Below are 22,829 nucleotides of genomic sequence, written 5' to 3'. Positions count from 1 at the left end.
GGGTGAGAGATGTACATTGGGGGGGATGAGAGATGCACATGGGGGGTGAGAGATGCACATGGGGGGGATGAGAGATGCACATGGGGGGGTGAGAGATGCACATGGGGGGGTGAGAGATGCACATGGGGGGGTGAGAGATGCACATGGGGGGGATGAGAGATGCACATGGGGGGGATGAGAGATGCACATGGGGGGGATGAGAGATGCACATGGGGGGGATGAGAGATGCACGGGGGGGTGAGATGCACGGGGGGTGAGAGCTGCACATGGGTGGGATGAGAGCTGCACATGGGGGGGTGAGAGATGCACATGGGGGGTTATGATTACATAACTTTGTTGCCTTATGAAGGGCAGGGGGGGCCCCCCCAAAATTTCTTGCACAGGGGCCCACTACAGTCTGTGTCCGCCCCTGGTACAGTGGGATCACTAATCCCGCTCACGCCAGTCAGTCCGGGCGCGAGCGTAACATTATGAATGTGCCCCTGCTGTGTACTGTGTAATGGCTGTGTCTGACCGTGCAGGAGCATGGTCTGGTCATACCACAGCTCCTGGGCAGGGGAGGACACAAAAGAGTATACGGACATTACAGCCGGGGATCACTTTGTTCATGGAAAAACCCCTTTTAATTGAACTAGTAGAACAGTTTATTATTATTATTTTTCATTCAACGGCCTTTGGCTTGATCTCAAGCCATGGTGACTTGATGGATGAACGATCTGTAGGAAAATTGATCCTGTACAAGCCTAGACAGATCCACAAGAGTCTTCTCTGCCGTTATTTTGATTGTATCAAGGTTGCTGACCTTCCTCTTCGCCTTGTTCCTTCTATTCTTCTGACCAATGATATCCTTCTTCAGTGATTGCTAGCCAAGTCGTAGCTTGGTGTTCTTTGCTTTGAGTGACATGTCTGGCCTGATTTTATCATGGTTTCTACATTGATTGTGGCCAAGGAACGCTGTGAGTGACAGCTCAGCTGCCCTATGGAATCTGGAGTGTGCTGGACTGCCAATTTTGTGAGTGACAGTCCAGTTATCTAATCTGATCCTGGAGCGTGCTGAGCTGTCAACATTTTTATTGACAGTCCTGCTGCTCAATCTGGTTTAGTCTGCTGGCGTTTCCTCAGGTGCCTGCCATCCTTAATCATTTGCAAGGTATTTAGTTGGCTAGCTGCTAGCAGTCGGTGTCAGTTGTAGCTTTGCTTAACTTAGGTGTGTTTGCTTAGCCCTATGTCTTTTTTCTCTGACATTATTGCCTTACCTAGGATTTGTCGTGATTATTCTTGTAGATTATCCCTCCTGCTCTTGACACTCTCTGATTTCAGGTATCTGACCCCGGACTTGGCCTCTTTGTTTGTTATACTCCCTTGTCTTGACGTACCCTTCTGGCATTTGACCCCGGACTGTTTCTGCCATGCCTTAGATTTACCGCTCTGTACTACGAGTCCTCCTGGTATCTGACCTCGGGCCGCCTGACTACACTTTCTCACACTTTGCCCATGAGTAGTCACTCAGTGTCACCGATTTGTTCCAAGATTAATGTGTTTGTTTTTCTTGCCATCCATGGCATTGATAGCATCCTTCTCGAGCACCATATTTTGAGGGTGATTATTCTTCTTCTGTCTTGTTTCTTTATCGTCCAGGTTTCACATCCGTATGTTAGCACAGAAAAGACCAAATTGTGTACAAGCTGTGTCTTCATCACCAGTGAAATGTTCCCCGATTTGAAGACATTGTCCAGTGACTTCATAGTTGATTTGTCCAATGCTGTTTTTCTATTGACTTCCGATGTCGTCGCTGCCTCGTGAGTGATCATTGATTCGAGTAGGTTGAAGTCCTTTACAACTTCCAGTTCATCACTGTCCATCTCAAATGTGTTGTACCTGGCAGTAGTCAAAATCTTTGTCTTGTCTCAGTCCCATGTTTAAGCTTTCTATCTTGACACTCCATAATAAGTCCTTCATCCCATCTACGCTTGTTTCTGTCAATGCTGCACTGTCAGCATATTTAAGATTGTGGATGATTCATCCAGCAATTTTGTTTCCTTCTTTTTTTGGCAAGTCCAGCCTGCCTGAAAATGGTGACAGGATGCCGCCTTGTCTGAAGCCTCGCTCTACTTTGAACCAAGCTGTGTCACCGTGTTCCGTTCAGACTGTTGCTTCATGGTCGATGTAAAGGTTTCTAATAAGGCCAATCGGATGGTTCGGCACACCCATATCCTTCATGGTATTGCAAATTTTCTGGTGATAAACACAGTCAAAGGCTTTGCTGTAGTTGATGAAGCAAAAATAGATCTCCTTGTTGTATTGTTTGGCCTTTTCCATTATCCATTTAATGTTAGCAATCACATCTCTTGTTCTTCTGCCTTGTCTGCATACTGCTTGTTCCTCTGGCAGCTTTTTGTCAAAGTTAGGATGTAGGATCTTCAGTAGTATTTTGCTGGCATGAGGTATGAGCGCAATACTGTATTCCTCAGTCAGTAGTATCTCCCTTATTTGGAATAGTGATAAACATGGATTTTGTCCAGTCCTTGGGCCATTTACCAGTTGTCCATATCTGTTGACAAAAGCATGTGATGATCAACTGCTGCTTCAGAGGATTTTATTATCTATTGGAATATTTGTCACATTCACGCGCTTTGACAGAAGCTTTATTGTAGCGACGACTTCGTCTTTCAGGATGTTCTGCTGTCTATCATTTCCAGGCTCAGTTTCTTCCCGTATCACAGTCATTCTTGTAGATGTACTCTGTGTACTCTTTCCTTGATCTTTTTCTGGCTCAGTTAGTTTGTTCCTGTTGATGCGGTTCAGCATGTCCACTCTTGGTTGAAACTTTCATTGTATCTCTTTGATCTTTAGGTATGTTTTCCTGGTCTAGCCTCTCAGATGTTAGCTTTCTATCTCTGCACATATCTTTTGGTAATAAAGTTCTTTGTCTGTTCGAATGGCTCTCTTTAGTCTTTTACTGATGTTGTCTGTAGCCTGCTTGTTACCCTTTTGCTTTTGACATTCATCTTTCTTCGATGATCTTAAGGGTCTCAGCTGTTAACCATTGCTGCGGAGGTCTCTTCTGCCTCTTGTTTATTGTCTCACTGGCTTCCTGTTGCGATACTGGTGTACACCGCTGGAAACCAGTGGCCAAAGAAGCATGAGCTGGATCAGCATGTGGTTATAGATGTTCTTGGATATAGCAAAGTAGTTGTAGGAAATAGGTGAGAACAGTCTGGGTAAGACAGTCCAGGAGCTGGGTACTGTAACTAGACTAAACAGCTAGACACAATACTCAAGGAATGAGTGAAATCCATGTGGCTTTAAGTAGGCCCAAACAGGAAAAAAGATGGATGCCACAGGTTCCGAATCTGCCATTTTAGTAAAGGACAATTGCAGGACACAACAGCAGCCCCCAGTGGTAAGGAATGGGATTGCAGCACAATTATTAAGGTGAACACTAGCAGCCACTAGTGGTCAAACAGTAGAAGGACAACAGGAATTCTGACACTTCCTCAGTAATAATGGTCTTTATGTGTGTTCATAATTCCTCAGGTGTTTTTCATCCTTGTCCAGTGATGTAAATCAGTTGTCCAAAAAACTTTTCATATGTTAGTCATATTGAAGTTGTAAATGGCCTGTTGTCTAGTCCGTATGCACAGCTTGACTCTGGCCTTGTTTTCACAGTAATGATTGATGGCCTCCATCTGTAGTGAACACATATGTAGTCAATCAGATTTTTATAGGCCCCATTCTGTGATGTCTATGTGTAGAGTCTCTGCTTATTATTTTGGAAGACGGTAATTACTATAGACATTATTGATTTGTTGTACCAAAGTCAATGAATCTTCCTTAAGCCTCGTTCACCAAGTCCAAAGTTTCCAACAATGATTCCATGTTTATCGTAGCCCATTTTAGCTTTAGAGTCTCCCATGATAATGGGTAAGTCTTGTTTTGGCGTCTTGGCATTTTCCTCTTGGGCTTGATTGTAGAATAGTTCATTGTCCTCCTCCTCGGCATCTGTTGTTGGTGATTAGACTTGTATAACTGTGAAATGAATTAGTGCTCATTGTAGTCGTATCGAGATCACTCTATCACTGACTGTCTTGTACTTCAGGACAGCGCTGGCCAATCTCTACTTCTCCTTGGTCAGACCTCATCTAGAATCCTGAGTCCAGTTCTAGGCAGTGAGGTGATCAATGAGTGGAACAGGCGGCCACGAGAGGTGGTGAGTTCCCCTTCAATGGACGTCTTCAAACATAGGCTGGACAGACATCTGTCTGGGATGATTTAGTGAATCCTGCATTGAGCAGGGGGTTGGACACGATGACTACGGAGGTTCCTTCTAACTCTAACATTATATGATTCTACGAAAATTAAGACAGAGGGATATTAAAATGCCCTCCTTGTTTACAGTGTGTGAAGAACAAAAGAAAATGCTGTTAAGATGCTATTACAAAAGGTTTTCACAAATCAATGAGCTCACAGTCACACTGATTCTGCAGGTACAGAACCTCCATATTCAGAGTCACACTGACTCTGCAGCTACAGAATTTCCCCATTCAGAGTCACACTGACTCTGCATCTACACAACCTCCTTATTCACAGTTACACTTACTCTGCAGATACAGCACCTCCCTATTCAGTCAAACTGACTCTGCAGATACAGCACCTCCCTATTAACAGTCACACTGACTCTGCAGCTACACAACCTCCCTATTCACAGTCACACTGACTCTGCAGCTACAGAATTTCCCTATTCGTAGTCACACTGACTCTGCAGCTACAGCACTTCCCTATTCGTAGTCACACTGACTCTGCAGCTACAGCACCTCCCTATTCACAATCACACTGACTCTGGAGCTACACAACCTCCCTATTCACAGTCACACTGACTCTGTAGGTACAGTTCCTCCATATTACGAGTCATATTGACTCTCACTGTAGAATGAGACATGCACTCTGACCTACTATCCCTATCCGGGAAAACCATGAAATGGCCACTGCTTTCACTCTCTCATCTTTGTTAGCAGCTATGATAGTCCCCACTGATTGTAATTCAAAAGTGGTCAAATGATGTGAGGCCAAAGTGTTTGAACTTCCTGGGATCTGCGAATTTGAGTAAAATTGACTCAAAGTCGATCCGTAGCAGATTGATATGCTCATACCTAGCACCGAGGTCCCAACACTTTATAGTCACTGTACACAGTTGATGGATTTCTGTACTTACCCACACATAATGATTCTTCACATATGTGTGAAGAGGGGCAGGATGAACAGGGCTCTCCGGGTGTATAGGGCTTCTCTCCTTGAAAGTTGCCCCTGCAAATTAAAATGGAAGAGGTTATGAATTAGGGTTAAGATTACAGATCTGTGCAGTTGACGCGTCCCCTGAGACCGTGGGGTACTCAGTACCCGGGCCGGTCGGTGCTGGGGATTTCACAGCGGCAGTGACCCGGTCCGTGGCCCCGGGCGGTCAAATAATTAAAGGAAAAGTAAAAGTGGAATAAAGTTTGTAGAGATAATGTTCGTGACACCACCTGTGGTATGCGGCTATATGGGGCCGCCGCTGCGGTGCAGATCCACTGGAGCTGATGGTGACACAGCAGAGTTGGTTCAGCTCTCCACAGGCAGAGCTTAGCTCCAGGGCAGTATATGAAGAATTGTGGAGGTAGATGTTGTTGGTGCTGTGTAATGCAGGTGATGGCGCAGCAATTATTCAAGGACACAGTGGGGTGCAGTCTTCAGGTTTTACTCACATTTCTTAAGTTCTCCAAGTTACAGTTACCGGTGTGCAACCGCCCACGTCGCCCTGTGTCCTCCGGGGTAGTGATCCAGCAAACTCTCAGGTATCTCAGGAGCACTTGGATGGGACCCCGTTCTATGTACCTTTCCAGGTCATCTCTCTCTACGCTGGCTCTCACCCTTCTGCCCTGCGCCTCACACACAGTGTCCCAAGCCAGTGGTCTCATGCCTTGTTGGGCGACTTGCTCTCAGTCCCCTGGACCCTATGTGGCCACCTTTTCTCCGATGTAATTGTGGGTTTTGGCTGCAACACCTTGAAAATGCTGCAGCCTCCAGTTGGCTAGCTGAGCCTGGTTGTTCTCCACTAGTTAGGGGCCGGTCCCCTTCTGCGGCCTGATCCCTCCACGTCCATGTGAATTCGGGCGCACGGGTGGCCTCCTGCACTCGCCGTGCCCCTGGGATCTCTTCTGTCTCTCTGGAGCCTGTCCCACTGCTCCTCTCTCCTCTCCTCACTCTCCTCCTGGGCCTCTCTGACTAGGCCCGACTCCTCTCTCTCCACTGAACTCCTGCTCCAAGCACTGGAGCCAGGAGCATGGACCCTTCTGAGCAGGACTGGACCCTTCTAGATGTTTCTATCAGCCTTTTATACCCTTTATGTCTGTGATCCACTGATCTTCTTCCTCCACCGACCTTCTCTACCTAGTTCCACCCTCCAGCCCGGGACTGTGCTCTCCCTTAGGAGCAATCTCGCCCTTCCCTCCTGAAGTGGAGTGTATTGGATGTGGGTGAGTGGGTCCCGGGCCATACTCCATCCTTACCTGAGAGTGGGATGCCACACCTCTGGGTGAGATGCAGTACCTCTGTGGCCACCGAACCCTCAGGGGCGCCACACATGATTAGAGTTGAAGTCCGGATTAGGGTTAAAAGTGTAGTAATCATGTAACCCACACGACTATGCCTGTCTTAAAGGGAAATCTACCAGGGTGGGACTGAGAGGCACAATTGAGGAAATAGGGGTATCAGTACCTGTGGAAATCTAAAGACCAAAATCTGGGTAAGAAATAAAAAGTAATCTAAGGATTATTCAACACAAATTCAGTCTGTAGCCCATGTGCCCTACCACCTACAGTACAGGTAACAAACAAAAGGTGATAATATACAGTACAGGTGATATACAGGTAGTGATATTATACAGTACAGGTAATGTACAGGTAGTGATATTATACAGTACAGGTGATATACAGGTAGTGATATTATACAGTACAGGTAATATACAGGTAGTGATATTATACAGTACAGGTGATATACAGTACAGACCAAAAATTTGGACACACCTTCTCATTTAAAGATTTTTCTGTATTTTCATGACTATGAAAATTGTACATTCACACTGAAGGCATCAAAACTATGAATTACCACATGTGGAATTATATACTTACCAAAAAAGTGTGAAACAACTGAAAATATGTCTTATATTCTAGGTTCTTCAAAGTAGCCACCTTTTGCTTTGATGACTGCTTTGCACACTCTTGGCATTCTCTTGATGAGCTTCAAGAGGTAGTCACCGGAAATGGTCTTCCAACAATCTTGAAGGAGTTCCCAGAGATGCTTAGCACTTGTTGGCCCTTTTGCCTTCACTCTGCGGTCCAGCTCACCCCAAACCATCTCGATTGGGTTCAGGTCTGGTGACTGTGGAGGCCAGGTCATCTGGCGTAGCACCCCATCACTCTCCTTCTTGGTCAAATAGCCCTTACAGAGCCTGGAGGTGAGATTGGGCTCATTGTCCTGTTGAAAAATAAATGATGGTCCAACTAAACGAAACCGGATGGAATAGCATGCCGCTGCAAGATGCTGTGGTAGCCATGCAGCTTCAGTATGCCTTCAATTTTGAATAAATCCCCAACAGTGTCACCGGCAAAGCACCCCCACACCATCACACCTCCTCCTCCATGCTTCACGGTGGGAACCAGGCATGTAGAGTCCATCCGTTCACCTTTTCTGCGTCGCACAAAGACACGGTGGTTGGAACCAAAGATCTCAAATTTGGACTCATCAGACCAAAGCACAGATTTCCACTGGTCTAATGTCCATTCCTTGTGTTCTTTAGCCCAAACAAGTCTCTTCTGCTTGTTGCCTGTACTTAGCAATGGTTTCCTAGCAGCTATTTTACCATGAAGGCCTGCTGCACAAAGTCTCCTCTTACAGGTGTTGAAGAGATGTGTCTGCTGCTAGAACTCTGTGTGGCATTGACCTGGTCTCTAATCTGAGCTGCTGTTAACCTGCGATTTCGGAGGCTGGGGACTCGGATAAACTTATCCTCAGAAGCAGAGGTGACTCTTGGTCTTCCTTTCCTGGGGCGGTCCTCGTGTGACCCAGTTTCTTTGTAGCGCTTGATGGTTTTTGCAACTGCACTTGGGGACACTTTCAAAGTTTTCCCAATTTTTCGCACTGACTGACCTTCATTTCTTAAAGTAATGATGGCCACTCGTTTTTCTTTACTTAGCTGTAGGACTAGCAGCTGTGCATCCACCAGACTTCTGCACAACACAACTGATGGTCCCAACCCCATTTATAAGGCAAGAAATCCCACTTATTAAACCTGACAGGGCACACCTGTGAAGTGAAAACCATTTCCGGTGACTACCTCTTGAAGCTCATCAAGAGAATGCCAAGAGTGTGCAAAGCAGTCATCAAAGCAAAAGGTGGCTACTGTGAAGAACCTAGAATATAAGACATATTCTCAGTTGTTTCACACTTTTTTGTTAAGTATATAATTCCATATGTGGTAATTCATAGTTTTGATGCCTTCAGTGTGAATGTACAATTTTCATAGTCATGAAAATACAGAAAAATCTTTAAATGAGAAGGTGTGTCCAAACTTTTGGTCTGTACTGTACAGGTAGTGATATTATACAGTACAGGTAATATACAGGTAGTGATATTATACAGGTAATGTACAGGTAGTGATATTACACAGTACACGTGATATACAGGTAGTGATATTATACAGTACAGGTAATGTACAGGTAGTGATATTATACAGTACAGGTGATATACAGGTAGTGATATTGTACAGTACAGGAAATGTACAGGTAGTGATATTATACAGTACAGGTAATATACAGGTAGTGATATTATACAGTATAGGTAATATACAGGTAGTGATATTATACAGTACAGGTAATGTACAGGTAGTGATATTATACAGTACAGGTGATATACAGGTTGTGATATTATACAGTACAGGTGATATACAGGTAGTGATATTGTACAGTACAGGTAATATACAGGTAGTGATATTATACAGCACAGATAATGTACAGGTAGTGATATTATACAGTACAGGTAATGTACAGGTAGTGATATTATACAGTACAGGTGATATACAGGTTGTGATATTATACAGTACAGGTAATATACAGGTAGTAATATTATACAGTACAGGTAATGTACAGGTAGTGATATTATACAGTACAGGTAATATACAGGTAGTGATATTATACAGTACAGGTAATATACAGGTAGTAATATTATACAGTACAGGTAATGTACAGGTAGTGATATTGTACAGTACAGGTAATGTACAGGTAGTGATATTGTACAGTACAAGTAATGTACAGGTAGTGATATTATACAGTATAGGTAATATACAGGTAGTGATATTGTACAGTACAGGTAATATACAGGTAGTGATATTATACAGTACAGGTAATATACAGGTAGTGATATTATACAGTACAGGTAATGTACAGGTAGTGATATTGTACAGTACAAGTAATGTACAGGTAGTGATATTATACAGTATAGGTAATGTACAGGTAGTGATATTATACAGTACAGGTGATATACAGGTAGTGATATTGTACAGTACAGGTAATATACAGGTAGTGATATTGTACAGTACAAGTAATGTACAGGTAGTGATATTATACAGTACAGGTAATATACAGGTAGTGATATTATACAGTACAGGTAATGTACAGGTAGTGATATTATACAGTATAGGTAATGTACAGGTAGTAATATTATACAGTACAGGTAATGTACAGGTAGTGATATTGTACAGTACAGGTAATGTACATGTAGTGATATTATACAGTACAGGTGATATACAGGTAGTGATATTATGCAGGTAATGTACAGGTAGTGATATTATACAGTACAGGTGATATACAGGTAGTGATATTATACAGTACAGGTAATGTACAGGTAGTGATATTATACAGCACAGGTAATGTACAGGTAGTGATATTATACAGTACAGGTAATGTACAGGTAGTGATATCATACAGTACAGGTAATGTACAGGTAGTGATATTATACAGTATAGGTAATATACAGGTAGTGATATTATACAGCACAGGTAATGTACAGGTAGTGATATTATACAGTACAGGTAATGTACAGGTAGTGATATTGTACAGTACAGGAAATGTACAGGTAGTGATATTATACAGTACAGGTGATATACAGGTAGTGATATTATACAGTACAGGTAATGTACAGGTAGTGATATTATACAGTACAGGTAATATACAGGTAGTGATATTATACAGGTAATGTACAGGTAGTGATATAATACAGTACAGGTAATGTACAGGTAGTGATATTGTACAGTACAGGAAATGTACAGGTAGTGATATTATACAGTACAGGTGATATACAGGTAGTGATATTATACAGTACAGGTAATGTACAGGTAGTGATATTATACAGCACAGGTAATGTACAGGTAGTGATATTATACAGTACAGGTAATGTACAGGTAGTGATATTGTACAGTACAGGAAATGTACAGGTAGTGATATTATACAGTACAGGTGATATACAGGTAGTGATATTATACAGTACAGGTAATGTACAGGTAGTGATATTATACAGTACAGGTAATATACAGGTAGTGATATTATACAGGTAATGTACAGGTAGTGATATAATACAGTACAGGTAATGTACAGGTAGTGATATTATACAGTGTAGGTAATGTACAGGCAGTGATATTATACAGTGCAGGTAGTGATATTGTACAGTACAGGTAATGTACAGGTAGTGATATTGTACAGTACAGGTAATGTACAGGTAGTGATATTATACAGTACAGGTGATATACAGGTAGTGATATTATACAGTACAGGTAATGTACAGGTAGTGATATTGTACAGTGCAGGTAATGTACAGGTAGTGATATTATACAGTACAGGTAATATACAGGTAGTGATATTATACAGTACAGGTGATATACAGGTAGTGATATTATGCAGTACAGGTAATGTACAGGTAGTGATATTATACAGTACAGGTAATATACAGGTAGTGATATTATACAGTATAGGTAATGTACAGGTAGTGATATTATACAGTACAGGTAATGTACAGGTAGTGATATTATACAGTACAGGTAGTGATATTATACAGTACAGGTAATGTACAGGTAGTGATATTATACAGTACAGGTGATATACAGGTAGTGATATTATACAGTACAGGTAATATACAGGTAGTGATATTATACAGTACAGGTAATGTACAGGTAGTGATATTATACAGTACAGGTGATGTATAGGTAGTGATATTGTACAGTACAGGTAATGTACAGGTAGTGATATTATACAGTACAGGTGATATACAGGTAGTGATATTGTACAGTACAGGTAATATACAGGTAGTGATATTATACGATATAGGTGATATACAGGTAGTGATATTGTACAGTACAGGAAATGTACAGGTAGTGATATTATACAGTACAGGTAATGTACAGGTAGTGATATTGTACAGTACAGGTAATGTACAGGTAGTGATATTATACAGTATAGGTAATGTACAGGTAGTGATATTGTACAGTACAGGTAATGTACAGGTAGTGATATTGTACAGTACAGGTAATGTACAGGTAGTGATATTATACAGTATAGGTAATGTACAGGTAGTGATATTGTACAGTATAGGTAATGTACAGGTAGTGATATTATACAGTACAGGTAATGTACAGGTAGTGATATTGTACAGTACAGGTAATGTACAGGTAGTGTAATTATACATTACAGGTAATATACAGGTAGTGATATACAGTATAGGTGATATACAGGTAGTAATATTATACAGTACAGGTAATATACAGGTAGTGATATTGTACAGTACAGGTAATGTACAGGTAGTGATATTATACAGTACAGGTAATATACAGGTAGTGATGTTATACAGTACAGGTGATATACAGGTAGTGATATTATACAGTACAGGTGATATACAGGTAGTAATATTATACAGTACAGGTAATATACAGGTAGTGATATTGTACAGTACAGGTAATGTACAGGTAGTGATATTATACAGTACAGGTAATATACAGGTAGTGATGTTATACAGTACAGGTGATATACAGGTAGTGATATTATACAGTACAGGTGATATACAGGTAGTGATATTATACAGTACAGGTAATGTACAGGTAATGATATTGTACAGTACAGGAAATGTACAGGTAGTGATATTATACAGTACAGGTAATGTACAGGTAGTGATATTATACAGTACAGGTAATGTACAGGTAGTGATATTGTACAGTACAGGTAATGTACAGATAGTGATATTATACAGTACAGGTAATGTACAGGTAGTGATATTGTACAGTACAGGTAATGTACAGGTAGTGATATTATACAGTACAGGTAATATACAGGTAGTGATATTATACAGTACAGGTAATGTACAGGTAATGATATTATGCAGTACAGGTAATATACAGTTAGTGATATTATACAGTACAGGTGATATACAGGTAGTTATATTATACAGTACAGGTAATGTACAGGTAGTTATATTATACAGTACAGGTAATATACAGGTAGTGATATTATACAGTACAGGTGATATACAGGTAGTGATATTATACAGTACAGGTAATGTACAGGTAGTTATATTACACAGTACAGGTAATGTACAGGTAGTGATATTATACAGTACAGGTAATATACAGGTAGTGATATTGTACAGTACAGGTAATGTACAGGTAGTGATATTATACAGTACAGGTAATGTACAGGTAGTGATATTATACAGTACAGGTGATATACAGGTAGTGTTATTATACAGTACAGGTAATGTACAGGTAGTGATATTATACAGTACAGGTAATATACAGGTAGTGATATTATGCAGTACAGGTAATATACAGGTAGTGATATTGTACAGTACAGGTAATATAGAGGTAGTGATATTATACAGTACAGGTAATATACAGGTAATGATATTATACAGTAAAGGTAATGTACAGGTAGTGATATTATACAGTACAGGTAATGTACAGGTAGTGATATTATACAGTACAAGTAATATACAGGTAGTGATATTGTACAGTACAGGTAATGTACAGGTAGTGATATTATACAGTACAAGTAATATACAGGTAGTGATATTGTACAGTACAGGTAATGTACAGGTAGTGATATTGTACAGTACAGGTAATGTACAGGTAGTGATATTATACAGTACAGGTAATATACAGGTAGTGATATTATGCAGTACAGGTAATGTACAGGTAGTGATATTATACAGTACAGGTAATGTACAGGTAGTGATATTATACAGTACAGGTGATATACAGGTAGTGATATTGTACAGTACAGGTAATGTACAGGTAGTGATATTATACAGTACAAGTAATATACAGGTAGTGATATTGTACAGTACAGGTAATGTACAGGTAGTGATATTATACAGTACAAGTAATATACAGGTAGTGATATTGTACAGTACAGGTAATGTACAGGTAGTGATATTGTACAGTACAGGTAATGTACAGGTAGTGATATTATACAGTACAGGTAATGTACAGTTAGTGATATTATACAGTACAGGTAATATACAGGTAGTGATATTATACAGTACAGGTAATGTACAGGTAGTGATATTATACAGTACAGGTAATGTACAGTTAGTGATATTATACAGTACAGGTAATATACAGGTAGTGATATTGTACAGTACAGGTAATGTACAGGTAGTGATATTATACAGTACAGGTAATGTACAGTTAGTGATATTATACAGTACAGGTAATATACAGGTAGTGATATTATACAGTACAGGTAATATACAGTTAGTGATATTATACAGTACAGGTAATATACAGGTAGTGATATTATACAGTACAGGTAATGTACAGGTAGTGATATTGTACAGTACAGGTGATATACAGGTAGTGATATTATACAGTAGAGGTAATGTACAGGTAGTGATATTGTACAGTACAGGTAATATACAGGTAGTGATATTGTACAGTACAAGTAATGTACAGGTAGTGATATTATACAGTATAGGTAATATACAGGTAGTGATATTGTACAGTACAGGTAATATACAGGTAGTGATATTATACAGTACAGGTAATATACAGGTAGTGATATTATACAGTACAGGTAATGTACAGGTAGTGATATTATACAGTATAGGTAATGTACAGGTAGTGATATTGTACAGTACAGGTAATGTACAGGTAGTGATATTATACAGTACAGGTGATATACATGTAGTGATATTATACAGTACAGGTGATATACAGGTAGTGATATTATGCAGGTAATGTACAGGTAGTGATATTATACAGTACAGGTGATATACAGGTAGTGATATTATACAGTACAGGTAATGTACAGGTAGTGATATCATACAGTACAGGTAATGTACAGGTAGTGATATTATACAGTATAGGTAATATACAGGTAGTGATATTATACAGCACAGGTAATGTACAGGTAGTGATATTATACAGTACAGGTAATGTACAGGTAGTGATATTGTACAGTACAGGAAATGTACAGGTAGTAATATTATACAGTACAGGTGATATACAGGTAGTGATATTATACAGTACAGGTAATGTACAGGTAGTGATATTATACAGTACAGGTAATATACAGGTAGTGATATTATACAGGTAATGTACAGGTAGTGATATAATACAGTACAGGTAATGTACAGGTAGTGATATTGTACAGTACAGGAAATGTACAGGTAGTAATATTATACAGTACAGGTGATATACAGGTAGTGATATTATACAGTACAGGTAATGTACAGGTAGTGATATTATACAGTACAGGTAATATACAGGTAGTGATATTATACAGTACAGGTGATATACAGGTAGTGATATTATACAGTACAGGTAATGTACAGGTAGTGATATTGTACAGTACAGGAAATGTACAGGTAGTGATATTATACAGTACAGGTAATGTACAGGTAGTGATATTGTACAGTACAGGAAATGTACAGGTAGTGATATTATACAGTTCAGGTAATGTACAGGTAGTGATATTATACAGTACAGGTGATATACAGGTAGTGATATTATACAGTACAGGTAATGTACAGGTAGTGACATTATACAGTACAGGTAATAGAGGTAGTGATATTATACAGTACAGGTAATGTACAGGTAGTGATATTATACAGTACAGGTAATATAGAGGTAGTGATATTATAAAGTACAGGTAATGTACAGGTAGTGATATTATACAGTACAGGTGATATACAGGTAGTTATATTATACAGTACAGGTGATATACAGGTAGTGATATTATACAGTATAGGTAATGTACAGGTAGTGATATTGTACAGTACAGGTGATATACATGTAGTGATATTATACAGTACAGGTGATATACAGGTAGTGATATTATACAGTACAGGTAATGTACAGGTAGTGATATTATACAGTGTAGGTAATGTACAGGCAGTGATATTATACAGTGCAGGTAGTGATATTGTACAGTACAGGTAATGTACAGGTAGTGATATTATACAGTACAGGTAATGTACAGGTAGTGATATTATACAGTACAGGTAATGTACAGGTAGTGATATTATACAGTACAGGTAATGTACAGGTAGTGATATTGTACAGTACAGGTAATGTACAGGTAGTGATATTATACAGTACAGGTGATATACAGGTAGTGATATTATACAGTACAGGTAATGTACAGGTAGTGATATTGTACAGTGCAGGTAATGTACAGGTAGTGATATTATACAGTACAGGTGATATACAGGTAGTGATATTATGCAGTACAGGTAATGTACAGGTAGTGATATTATACAGTACAGGTAATATACAGGTAGTGATATTATACAGTATAGGTAATGTACAGGTAGTGATATTATACAGTACAGGTAATGTACAGGTAGTGATATTATACAGTACAGGTAGTGATATTATACAGTACAGGTAATGTACAGGTAGTGATATTATACAGTACAGGTGATATACAGGTAGTGATATTATACAGTACAGGTAATATACAGGTAGTGATATTATACAGTACAGGTAATGTACAGGTAGTGATATTATACAGTACAGGTGATGTATAGGTAGTGATATTGTACAGTACAGGTAATGTACAGGTAGTGATATTATACAGTACAGGTGATATACAGGTAGTGATATTGTACAGTACAGGTAATGTACAGGTAGTGATATTATACAGTACAGGTAATATACAGGTAGTGATATTATACGATATAGGTGATATACAGGTAGTGATATTGTACAGTACAGGAAATGTACAGGTAGTGATATTATACAGTACAGGTAATGTACAGGTAGTGATATTGTACAGTACAGGTAATGTACAGGTAGTGATATTATACAGTACAGGTAATATACAGGTAGTGATATTATACGATATAGGTGATATACAGGTAGTGATATTGTACAGTACAGGAAATGTACAGGTAGTGATATTATACAGTACAGGTAATGTACAGGTAGTGATATTGTACAGTACAGGTAATGTACAGGTAGTGATATTATACAGTACAGGTAATGTACAGGTAGTGATATTGTACAGTACAGGTAATGTACAGGTAGTGTAATTATACATTACAGGTAATATACAGGTAGTGATATACAGTATAGGTGATATACAGGTAGTAATATTATACAGTACAGGTAATATACAGGTAGTGATATTGTACAGTACAGGTAATGTACAGGTAGTGATATTATACAGTACAGGTAATATACAGGTAGTGATGTTATACAGTACAGGTGATATACAGGTAGTGATATTATACAGTACAGGTGATATACAGGTAGTAATATTATACAGTACAGGTAATATACAGGTAGTGATATTGTACAGTACAGGTAATGTACAGGTAGTGATATTATACAGTACAGGTAATATACAGGTAGTGATGTTATACAGTACAGGTGATATACAGGTAGTGATATTATACAGTACAGGTGATATACAGGTAGTGATATTATACAGTACAGGTAATGTACAGGTAATGATATTGTACAGTACAGGAAATGTACAGGTAGTGATATTATACAGTACAGGTAATGTACAGGTAATGATATTATACAGTACAGGTAATGTACAGGTAGTGATATTGTACAGTACAGGTAATGTACAGATAGTGATATTATACAGTACAGGTAATGTACAGGTAGTGATATTGTACAGTACAGGTAATGTACAGGTAGTGATATTATACAGTACAGGTAATGTACAGGTAATGATATTATGCAGTACAGGTAATATACAGTTAGTGATATTATACAGTACAGGTGATATACAGGTAGTTATATTATACAGTACAGGTAATGTACAGGTAGTTATATTATACAGTACAGGTAATATACAGGTAGTGATATTATACAGTACAGGTGATATACAGGTAGTGATATTATACAGTACAGGTAATGTACAGGTAGTTATATTACACAGTACAGGTAATGTACAGGTAGTGATATTATACAGTACAGGTAATATACAGGTAGTGATATTGTACAGTACAGGTAATGTACAGGTAGTGATATTATACAGTACAGGTAATGTACAGGTAGTGATATTATACAGTACAGGTGATATACAGGTAGTGTTATTATACAGTACAGGTAATGTACAGGTAGTGATATTATACAGTACAGGTAATATACAGGTAGTGATATTATGCAGTACAGGTAATATACAGGTAGTGATATTGTACAGTACAGGTAATATAGAGGTAGTGATATTATACAGTACAGGTAATATACAGGTAATGATATTATACAGTAAAGGTAATGTACAGGTAGTGATATTATACAGTACAGGTAATGTACAGGTAGTGATATTATACAGTACAGGTGATATACAGGTAGTGATATTGTACAGTACAGGTAATGTACAGGTAGTGATATTATACAGTACAAGTAATATACAGGTAGTGATATTGTACAGTACAGGTAATGTACAGGTAGTGATATTATACAGTACAAGTAATATACAGGTAGTGATATTGTACAGTACAGGTAATGTACAGGTAGTGATATTGTACAGTACAGGTAATGTACAGGTAGTGATATTATACAGTACAGGTAATGTACAGTTAGTGATATTATACAGTACAGGTAATATACAGGTAGTGATATTATACAGTACAGGTAATGTACAGGTAGTGATATTATACAGTACAGGTAATGTACAGTTAGTGATATTATACAGTACAGGTAATATACAGGTAGTGATATTGTACAGTACAGGTAATGTACAGGTAGTGATATTATACAGTACAGGTAATGTACAGTTAGTGATATTATACAGTACAGGTAATATACAGGTAGTGATATTATACAGTACAGGTAATATACAGGTAGTGATATTATGCAGTACAGGTAATGTACAGGTAGTGATATTATACAGTACAGGTAATGTACAGGTAGTGATATTATACAGTACAGGTGATATACAGGTAGTGATATTATACAGTAGAGGTAATGTACAGGTAGTGATATTGTACAGTACAGGTGATATACAGGTAGTGATATTATACAGTAGAGGTAATGTACAGGTAGTGATATTATACAGTACAGGTAATGTACAGGTAGTGATATTAAACAGTACAGGTAATGTACAGGTAATGATATTATACAGCACAGGTAATGTACAGGTAGTGATATTATACAGTACAAGTAATATACAGGCAATGTACAGGTAGTTATATTATACAGTATAGGTAATATACAGGTAGTGATATTATACAGTACAGGTGATATACAGGTAGTGATATTATACAGTACAGGTAATGTACAGGTAGTGATATTATACAGTAGAGGTAATGTACAGGTAGTGATATTGTACAGTACAGGTGATATACAGGTAGTGATATTATACAGTACAGGTAATGTACAGGTAGTGATATTAAACAGTACAGGTAATGTACAGGTAATGATATTATACAGCACAGGTAATGTACAGGTAGTGATATTATACAGTACAAGTAATATACAGGTAATGTACAGGTAGTGATATTATACAGTATAGGTAATATACAGGTAGTGATATTATACAGTACAGGTAATGTACAGGTAGTGATATTATACAGTAGAGGTAATGTACAGGTAGTGATATTATACAGTAGAGGTAATGTACAGGTAGTGATATTATACAGTACAGGTAATATACAGGTAGTGATATTATACAGTATAGGTGATATACAGGTAGTGATATTATACAGTACAGGTAATATACTGGTAGTGATATTATACAGTATAGGTGATATACAGGTAGTGATATTATACAGTAGAGGTAATGTACAGGTAGTGATATTATACAGTACAGGTAATATACAGGTAGTGATATTATACAGTATAGGTGATATACAGGTAGTGATATTATACAGTAGAGGTAATGTACAGGTAGTGATATTATACAGTACAGGTAATATACTGGTAGTGATATTATACAGTATAGGTGATATACAGGTAGTGATATTATACAGTAGAGGTAATGTACAGGTAGTGATATTGTACAGTACAGGTAATATACAGGTAGTGATATTATACAGTAGAGGTAATGTACAGGTAGTGATATTATACAGTACAGGTAATATACAGGTAGTGATATTATACAGTACAGGTAATATACAGGTAGTGATATTATACAGTATAGGTGATATACAGGTAGTGATATTATACAGTACAGGTAATATACTGGTAGTGATATTATACAGTATAGGTGATATACAGGTAGTGATATTATACAGTATAGGTGATATACAGGTAGTGATATTGTACAGTACAGGTGATATACAGGTAGTGATATTATACAGTACAGGTAATATACAGGTAGTGATATTATGCAGTACAGGTAATGTACAGGTAGTGATATTATACAGTACAGGTAATGTACAGGTAGTGATATTATACAGTACAAGTAATATACAGGTAGTGATATTGTACAGTACAGGTAATATACAGGTAGTGATATTGTACAGTACAGGTAATATACAGGTAGTGATATTGTACAGTACAAGTAATATACAGGTAGTGATATTGTACAGTACAGGTAATATACAGGTAGTGATATTGCACAGTACAGGTAATATACAGGTAGTGATATTATACAGTACAAGTAATATACAGGTAGTGATATTAAACAGTACAGGTAATGTACAGGTAGTGATATTATACAGTACAAGTAATATACAGGTAGTGATATTGTACAGTACAGGTAATATACAGGTAGTGATATTGTACAGTACAGGTAATGTACAGGTAGTGATATTATACAGTACAGGTAATGTACAGGTAGTGATATTGTACAGTACAGGTAATGTACAGGTAGTGATATTGTACAGTACAGGTAATATACAGGTAGTGATATTGTACAGTACAGGTAATGTACAGGTAGTGATATTATACAGTAGAGGTAATGTACAGGTAGTGATATTGTACAGTACAGGTAATATACAGGTAGTGATATTATACAGTAGAGGTAATGTACAGGTAGTGATATTGTACAGTACAGGTGATATACAGGTAGTGATATTATACAGTACAGGTAATGTACAGGTAATGATATTATACAGTACAGGTGATATTTCCATGTAGTGACATTATACAGTACAGGTAATGTACAGGTAGTGATATTATACAGCACAGGTAATGTACAGGTCGTGATATTATACAGTACAAGTAATATACAGGCAATGTACAGGTAGTTATATTATACAGTACAGGTAATATACTGGTAGTGATATTATACAGTACAGGTAATGTACAGTAGTGATATTATACAGTACAGGTGATATACAGGTAGTGATATTATACAGTACAGGTAATGTACAGGTAGTGATATTATACAGTACAGGTAATATACAGGTAGTGATATTATACAGTAGAGGTAATGTACAGGTAGTGATATTATACAGTACAGGTAATGTACAGGTAGTGATATTGTACAGTACAGGTAATGTACAGGTAGTAATATTATACAGTAGAGGTAATGTACAGGTAGTGATATTATACAGTAGAGGTAATGTACAGGTAGTGATATTGTACAGTACAGGTAATATACAGGTAGTGATATTATACAGTACAGGTAATGTACAGGTAGTGATATTTTACAGTACAGGTAATGTACAGGTAGTGATATTATACAGTAGAGGTAATGTACAGGTAGTGATATTATACAGTACAGGTGATATACAGGTAGTGATATTATACAGTACAGGTAATGTACAGGTAGTGATATTATACAGTACAGGTAATGTACAGGTAGTGATATTGTACAGTACAGGTAATATACAGGTAGTGATATTATACAGTACAGGTGATATACAGGTAGTGATATTATACAGTACAGGTAATGTACAGGTAGTGATATTATACAGTACAGGTAATGTACAGGTAGTGATATTATACAGTACAGGTAATATACAGGTAGTGATATTATACAGTACAGGTGATATACAGGTAGTGATATTATACAGTACAGGTAATGTACAGGTAGTGATATTATACAGTACAGGTAATGTACAGGTAGTGATATTATACAGTACAAGTAATGTACAGGTAGTGATATTGTACAGTACAGGTGATATACATGTAGTGATATTATACAGTACAGGTAATGTACAGGTAGTGATATTATACAGTACAAGTAATGTACAGGTAGTGATATTATACAGTACAGGTAATGTACAGGTAGTGATATTGTACAGTACAGGTAATATACAGGTAGTGATATTATACAGTACAGGTGATATACAGGTAGTGATATTATACAGTACAGGTAATGTACAGGTAGTGATATTATACAGTACAAGTAATGTACAGGTAGTGATATTATACAGTACAGGTAATATACAGGTAGTGATATTATACAGTACAAGTAATGTACAGGTAGTGATATTGTACAGTACAGGTAATGTACAGGTAGTGATATTGTACAGTACAGGTAATGTACAGGTAGTGATATTATACAGTACAGGTAATGTACAGGTAGTGATATTATACAGTACAGGTAATATACAGGTAGTGATATTGTACAGTACAGGTAATGTACAGGTAGTGATATTATACAGTACAGGTAATGTACAGGTAGTGATATTGTACAGTACAGGTAATATACAGGTAGTGATATTATACAGTAGAGGTAATGTACAGGTAGTGATATTGTACAGTACAGGTGATATACAGGTAGTGATATTATACAGTACAGGTAATGTACAGGTAATGATATTATACAGTACAGGTGATATTTCCATGTAGTGACATTATACAGTACAGGTAATGTACAGGTAGTGATATTATACAGCACAGGTAATGTACAGGTCGTGATATTATACAGTACAAGTAATATACAGGCAATGTACAGGTAGTTATATTATACAGTACAGGTAATATACTGGTAGTGATATTATACAGTACAGGTAATGTACAGGTAGTGATATTATACAGTACAGGTAATATACAGGTAGTGATATTATACAGTAGAGGTAATGTACAGGTAGTGATATTATACAGTACAGGTAATATACAGGTAGTGATATTATACAGTACAGGTAATGTACAGGTAGTGATATTATACAGTACAGGTAATATACAGGTAGTGATATTATACAGTACAGGTGATATACAGGTAGTGATATTATACAGTACAGGTAATGTACAGGTAGTGATATTATACAGTACAGGTAATATACAGGTAGTGATATTATACAGTAGAGGTGATATACAGGTAGTGATATTATACAGTACAGGTAATGTACAGGTAGTGATATTGTACAGTACAGGTAATGTACAGGTAGTGATATTATAC

At 37.7% G+C, this 22,829-nt stretch overlaps 1 protein-coding gene across 1 annotated transcript in view; it reads right to left on the bottom strand.

The window, feature by feature from the left end:
* Positions 1 to 22,829, bottom strand: part of LOC141173496 (uncharacterized) — a 251,025-nt gene that overhangs the window by 38,357 nt on the left and 189,839 nt on the right. The window contains exon 4 of the mRNA XM_073657880.1: positions 5,213 to 5,304. Within this exon, the coding sequence (XP_073513981.1) occupies positions 5,213 to 5,304 (92 nt within the window). The remainder of the gene's footprint in view (positions 1 to 5,212; positions 5,305 to 22,829) is intronic.

Source organism: Phyllobates terribilis, unplaced genomic scaffold, assembly GCF_046119375.1.
Source record: "Phyllobates terribilis strain yellow unplaced genomic scaffold, ASM4611937v1 Scaffold_1__5_contigs__length_1240528914, whole genome shotgun sequence".
Lineage (NCBI taxonomy): Eukaryota > Metazoa > Chordata > Amphibia > Anura > Dendrobatidae > Phyllobates > Phyllobates terribilis.
The sequence above is the reverse complement of the archived record's forward strand: the minus strand, read 5'-3'. Positions and strand labels throughout refer to the sequence as shown.